At 37.5% G+C, this 7327-nt stretch overlaps 1 protein-coding gene across 2 annotated transcripts in view; it reads left to right on the top strand.

Annotated features, from left to right (window-relative positions):
- The window catches only part of CDH18 (cadherin 18), a 268040-nt gene extending 260978 nt beyond the window's left edge, over nucleotides 1-7062 (top strand). The window contains exons 13-14 of one of the 2 annotated variants that reach the window (XM_057428840.1): nucleotides 3801-4052; nucleotides 5629-7062. In XM_057428840.1, the coding sequence (XP_057284823.1) occupies nucleotides 3801-4052; nucleotides 5629-6131 (755 nt within the window). In that variant the 3' untranslated portion in view covers nucleotides 6132-7062. The remainder of the gene's footprint in view (nucleotides 1-3800; nucleotides 4053-5628) is intronic. The other variant, XM_057428841.1, reaches the window with a different exon arrangement.
- Nucleotides 7063-7327: the final 265 nt, after the last annotated feature.

The following is a 7327-nucleotide window of genomic DNA, read 5'->3' on the forward strand; positions in this document are numbered from 1 at the left end:
CTGAATTTATGAAATAATGTGAAAATTTGTATTGCAGCCCAACAGAGCCGTGTTATCATGTGACAGAAGGAAGTTACATGCTGCAGTGTGTAGCATGAGGTTGTTCGGGATAAGCAGGTTGTTGAAATAATGTTGAAGCACTGTGTAAAGTGAGGGGAGACAAACCTGGTGCACTCTTGTCCATACTGCCTGCTGGAAAGGGTCCCTGCCATGTGCTGCTAGCTCTGACTGTGGTTGGGTGTTACGTGAGAGAGTCCTAATTGGTCCAGACAAACACAATGCCAGTGAGAATGCTAAAATTTAGCAGTGGGAACAGTCCTTTTTCCACGGATCATGCTCACTCCCAAGCCTTGTTTTGTTTGACAACCTGCAACTGGAAGAGATAAAAAGAGAAATGGCTGGAGGGGAGCTCTGCTAATAATTTGTAATAAGCTGCATTACAAGGAAGTGAAGCAATTATAAAATGGATTCTGAACAACTAGAAAGCGAGTGGAGTTTTTCATGCATATGAAGTGGTGATACACAGTTTTTTTTCTGAATGCAGAAAGACAGAAACAGCAGTCATCACCTTATATATACTGTCAGCATTAACTTCTTTTTATGCAAAATATGTATTCATTTGAAATTCCCTACTAATCACAGATATGTGAGGTTATTTCTTGGGCTGTATCTAGAGCTCAATCTGCCACTGTTTTGGCAGCTGACAGGCAGACCAGCTGAAGGTCATTTTGTATTCTATGGTGGTTTCCCTCTTTGAACCACTGAAGATTTTATCTGTGTCCTCCAGCAGTATTAGGGAGTTGGGACTGACAGTGTAGCATAAAAAAAAAAGGAGAGAGTGGCAAACGGGCAAGATACTATTTTAAAAATGCTAGCAAAATGTTTTTATGTAACACTATGCAGCAGAAAGAACATCTGCTTACTTTACCCTCTGCTTGTACCAAGATATTTCTTGAAAAATTAAGACATGAGGCAATCTACCTCTTTGCAGTCTGTGTTCCATAAAATTATTTGCTTGGTTTAGGAGTATTTTAAAATAGATCAGTGAGATTATTCATGTACTGCCTTTAATTAAAAGTAGAAGGCATACATGTATTAAAGAGCAAGCTCGTCCAAATTTGTAAAATAAGACCAAGGACTTTTCCATATATCTTAGAATTAAACTGGCAGAGCTTAGTAAAACCTCCATGGGTGGTCATGGTCTATAATTATGACCTTAAGGCCACTGCTCAGTCTGCTTTAGGGGTGAGTTTTCTACATACAATAAATGGAGTCTGAATTTCAGTGACATAAAGCTCGATTTCTTCAGTTGACTCAATTATAACACAGAACACTGCTTCTTAGTCTAGTTGCAGAATAATGTGAAAATAATTTCTTAACAATAAGATAATGGAAAAAAATCATCATTAATGAGAATACCTCGGTATGTTTTCATAAAATTTCACAAGCCCAGATTAAGCACTGGGTTCTTCATGAGAATAAAATAAATCCTTCTGTATGTCATATTCTATAGGCACATAGGAAGTATGTCCGCAATTCTGTGTCAAAAGAAAATACTGATTTACTGTATATCTTTTAATCACCTCTGTATTGGGGTTCTTCTGTGGGTTATTGAACACACTATTTTGTGTGTGCGTGTGTGTTTAGTAAGTAACATTGTAAGGAAAAGAGTATGGTTTATCATAGGTACTTTATAACCTCTACCATTTCCAAAAGTGATGATCTTTCTCTGTGACAGGTTTTTTCAGACAAAAAAATTATCTGTTCATTTCATTCAGGTTTCCATAAGGTTCTGTAAATTGAATGAAAATAAATAACATTAGAAGTGGCTGGTGTCATGCCTCTAAAGAGGAAGTTGGCATGAATCTTGGGGTTCGGTCATCAAAAGTATACCTTGACATGAACAAGTAGAAGAGGACTTCAAGGCCTATTGTAAATGAATAAATGAATGAATGAACAAATGAATGAATGAATGAATGAATGAATGAATGAATGAATGAATGAATGTATGTATGTCATACTTTGCACTCACTGCTAGAGAGAGGAACAAAACTTAATGAGTTTATAACAGGCTGACCATGCTGGAGGTTTCCAAGCAGATAAATAGAGGGGATGGAGAAGAAAAGCTAATGAACTTCAATGCAGTGGAACTTGATGCTCGATTCTTGGCTCAGCAGCAAGGGAACCCCTTCCCACCTCATAGATATTTCTTATGTTAAACCTCTTGCCAAATATATAATGTAATTACATTATGCTCATGTAGGGCTATACTACTGGGTTTTCTCAGTACCAGTCAGGTGGTATGCAAAAGCAAAATTTTGAGAGGAATGAGTTAAAATGAATCTTTTAAAATTTGGCACAGAGCTTGTTAGAAGATGTGGCATGAAGAGTAGTAGGTAAAGAGTTTGTATGAAGTTTAACCAAAAACTTACCTCCTTCATTGAAATATGCATGTGGAAAGTAATCAGTCCTATGGGCTAAAATATGCAACACTACCTGTATTGTCATGTTGGATTTTCCCAAAGTGCTACAGACTTCATTTTTCCATATATTATGATAAACCCATTTAACACTGCAGCTACAGTGAGAAGAAATTTTCCGGTTTGATTATAATACGAAGAGAAATCCAGCAGACATATTTTTGCACTTGTCATCCCAGTGTTGTTTGTTAAAAAACTCCAAACCCACAAACCTGCAATTTGGAAACTCTGACTGTTAATCATGGGCAAGCAGCATGAAAGGAGAGCTCTTTTCTTCCAATCTCTCTTCCTGTTTCACAGTCCCCATCTCTCTCTCCCCACAGCTGCTCATGTCCCAGATTTCTCAGTGTCTCCAGTGTGGTTTATCTGTGGGTAGTTTATGTCTTATTCAGGGGCTAGTAGTTATGAAGAGATAGCAAAAAACTGAAATTAGATTTTATATACATGAGAATAAGATGCAACTATGTCTTATCGTAACATTTCTTTCCTTGCACTCTCTTTATGCCCCTTAATTTCTTGGATTTAGAGGGATATGGGTGACAACTCATTATCTTGATTTGTGCCTATATATGCTCTTTCAATGACTGTAATAAGCATTAGTATTCTTATTGACTGTACATATATGCCAGCTGACCTCTAGGTAACATAATGGTGATAAAATCTTACATCACTGTTTCCCCCTTGCTTACGTACCTTTTACCTCTACCAGTTTAGAACATATGATATTTTCTCATTTTTCCTTTCCCTTCCTCCATCTCTCTTCCCTTCCCTTCTGCCTCGTGACCTTTCCACAGCATGAATCTTTGGCCACTGTCCTTTCAGGTGATTTCTGAAAGCTCACTTGATCTATAAAACCTGTCACAAACAGTAAAACATCAAAATCTTATTTTAACTTTTGCTGAAGACATTCTAATATTCTTCTAAAAATTAATAAGATTTTTATGTTGTGGATGAGTTTCACAACAGATATCCTCAGAATTCCAGGTATTCACATTTACAAGGGCCCATATACTACCAACAGCATAGCATGGGATTAAAGCACTTGCAAATTGGGCCCAAAATGTTTGTCAGAGTTCATTTAAACTCTAAGAAAAGTACATAAGCTTAAATAATCTTATTTATGTAGTATTAATTACTTCCCCTGCTTCCTCTTTTTACTCTGTTGGCCACAAATGCTTCCTGACAAATTTTAATTCTAGACTATTAATTTTCACAGATTAGGACTGTCTAGTTGTAAAATGCCCCATGCTTCTACTCAATGGGAAACAAGAACTTTTTTTTTTCCTTCATTAAAATTATATTCTCATTTTGATATTGTAGATAATACAGCCAGTATCCTGACAAGACGAAGGAGATACAGTCGAACCACTCAAGATACCTATTACCTCCCTGTTTTGATTTCTGATGGTGGAGTGCCCCCTCTCAGCAGCAGCAGTACTCTCACAATTAGGGTTTGTGCCTGTGAGAAAGATGGACGAGTGAGAACTTGCCATGCTGAAGCTTTCCTCTCCTCGGCTGGCTTGAGCACAGGAGCTTTAATCGCAATCCTGCTCTGTGTTGTCATTCTTCTTGGTAAACCATGTTACAATATTGAGTAATGCTATCTTTTCATTGTCTTTCTGAATGTGAAAAGGCAAAAAATTTTAATATGGTATGTTTCTGAACCAGAGGCTGCCTGGTAGTAGGAGGTAATTAGAAACACATAGCTGTGATTAAGGGGGAAAGGTTTAGCTAAAATTAATAGGGAAAAGTGCCTTTAAAGTATGTTCATGAGTATCTGGAATCCACCAGGAACTATTTTTCAGAGGTTATCAAGTAATTAGCACTGCAGATCTTTTTTCTGTAATTTGGAAATATTTCAAAAAGCCAGTGAATCTAATTCCATGTCTACAGCAGTGTGAAAAATGATAGAAGAGAAATGAGGAAAGCTTTTTGAAATGTGTTGCACTTTAAGAAGCACCATTAGCACTGTACAAAAGCCATTTCTTAATTACCTTTGTAGGATAAGCTGATAGAAATGCACAACATAATCCACAGGGGCAAGGGCCGTATGAGACTATAAGATGACTCCATTAGATAAATGCCATTGCAAGTGCATTTTCTCTTGACTTTTTTTTCCCCCTTCCCCAGTCCAATTTGAATGCTACCCGTTAGTTAATATAGTCTTTTGTTATTGTTGTTTTTGTTTTTTTTCTGGCAGAGGCACAACTTGCTGGGTACATATGTGTGCACTACTCATGTGCCTTTTTGCATTCGTATAGAGACAGCAAGAAATAATGGTCATTACAGTGTGACCCACATAGGAGATTTTGAGGATTTTTTTCTAAAGGCTCTACATTTTCTGAAGACAACTTTTCTCACAGCTTACTTCAGAACTTCTTTGTCAAGAGGCTGTTTTAAAATGTACAGTAATGAATTTAGTTTATAATCCTATGTTTTATCATACAAGATTAGATATAGAATAATATAGAAATAGAAAAAATAATAGAAAAAATAAACCTTTTGCCTTTTAAGTGGACATATGTGCTAAATACGGGTTTTAATGAAGCACTGGAAGTCCTTAGCAATGCTTCTGAAAAATGTCAGCACTAGTAACTCATTCAACTGAAAGAACGTTATCCCCTCTTATGTTCTTTATGAAATCTCAAATAATCCAACCAGTGCATTTCATTATTGGCTCAAGAAACCCCAGCAATCTCTACCAAGATAATATGAAGAGTGCTTTTTACTGGCCCTTTGGAAGACCAGGCTGTATTGGAAGTTTGTAGTTTCAGTACAGCATTATTAATTTTCCCCTTAATTGTGTGGTCTCAGCCTGTTGCACTTTGGCATATTGTTATGCCAAAACACAGCTGTATGGGTGCTTTCCAGTAATCTATCTTCGGGCAACACGTTACACAGCAAAGCCTCTTAGGTATACAAATAGTATACCTAATACAAATATTCTCTTAGGTATGCAAATACGCTCTTTTCCAGATCAGACAGGTCTGGTGACCTTTTATTACACACATGCCTGATGTAATGATCTCAAATACCTATATTAGCATGAAAATATTACACTTCTGTATATGACTTAGTATCTGATATTTCTTTAGTATGTATCTGCTTATTTCATATGTAAATTTTAAACCTACTCTAATATCTGCAGTTTTCTCTTTAGCAATTGTGGTCCTTTTCATCACTCTAAGACGCAGCAAGAAGGAGCCACTGATCATTTCAGAAGAAGACGTCCGGGAAAATGTTGTGACATATGATGATGAAGGTGGTGGAGAAGAAGACACAGAAGCATTTGACATCACAGCACTGAGGAATCCATCAGCTGCTGAGGAGCTAAAATACCGGAGGGATGTTCGCCCTGAAGTGAAGCCTGTGCTCAGGCATCATGCCTCCTCAAGCCTTGACAGTATAGATGTTCAGGAGTTCATTAAACAAAGACTGGCAGAGGCTGACCTGGACCCCAGTGTTCCCCCATATGACTCCCTACAGACATATGCCTATGAGGGTCATAGATCAGAAGCTGGATCTATCAGCTCTCTGGATTCAGCCACAACACACTCTGACCAGGATTATAATTACCTTGGAGACTGGGGCCCTGAGTTCAAGAAGCTAGCTGAACTCTATGGGGAAATAGAATCAGAAAGAACAACTTAGTTGTAATTCCCAGAACAAAGAAGTTCCTAAACAACTGAAGATATAATGACAGCAGTGGTAACAAAAAATGAATACAGTACTTGGAACTGAGCAAGTTATATGCAGTTACTGTAGAACAAGTGCCCTTTTCATATCTGAAACTGGGTTCTCCAATTGAAAGAAAGTCGAATTTTGAAAAATACAGAAAAAAGAAGCTATTTGTCCCTTGTGTATATTTTTTAATTGCTCAATAAAGTCTGTGGTATCGTATCTGTAACAATACCTAAAGTAAAGCCAAGCAATGACATTTTTATTGCAATATGCTTAACATCTCAAAGCTACCATAAGTTTATGGTCATGCCAGTTTAGGAAGATAGCTAATGGAGGAGCAAATCTCTTTCAGGTTGCATTTCTAGCTGTGCTCTAGCCTTGTGATCCCAATGTGAGGTAGCCAATGGGGTTTACTATCAGTGTGAGAAGTGCTAAGCCTGTTTCCTTTACAGAAGGGGTAAACCACACACCTGTCCTCTTAAATGGTCCTTTGATGATTTAATCTTACTGAATTAGCAAGTTTCATCAAGATATCTTTTTGTTATGTCCTTCATAATCTTTTCATCCACAACCAGCTAACAGTGGGAGGACGTCATTAGCTTGTAGCTCTAATGTGGCTCTAGCCCATAACCCTAGGCCTGCTCTGTTCCTGTGTGCTATAGGAACTGTTGTTTCCAGTGTTGTGCTTTTATTTTGTCTTTTCATGGGAACATCATTCATTTAAATGGAATGGGTCCAAAGTACTCTTCATGCAGCAAAGCAGATGAAGCATAGGCTCTTTCAATAAAAACAGTCATGTCAGCACTATTAAACTATGCAGCTGTTTGGTTCACTGTGCTTCACTTACGTCAGTAGATAGAGCTTTTCAAGTCTTCTGCTGTTCTGAGTCCAGGAGCCACACCAGTCATCATGTCTCTCTATTTCCATGTGTGACTGAAAGCAAGACAGCTGCTGGTAAGACATTGGGTTAACAAAAATTTAAGCAGAGATAAGATGATGGTTTTTTAGTTAAGAAAATATCTACTGATATTTAATTGTTCTTAAGTTTCCTATGGGTTAGATTTCTTATGCTAGTCATTTTCTGGCATTGTAGAACTGCTGAACAGTTCTTAACACTGCAGGCTGTGTAACACCTAATCCAGCAGATTCTTATGGTTTTCTTTGTT

This window comes from Pezoporus wallicus, unplaced genomic scaffold (genome assembly GCF_028554395.1).
Source record: "Pezoporus wallicus isolate ANWC-B61680 ecotype Strahan unplaced genomic scaffold, APGP_CSIRO_Pwel_v1 contig_6658, whole genome shotgun sequence".
Lineage (NCBI taxonomy): Eukaryota > Metazoa > Chordata > Aves > Psittaciformes > Psittacidae > Pezoporus > Pezoporus wallicus.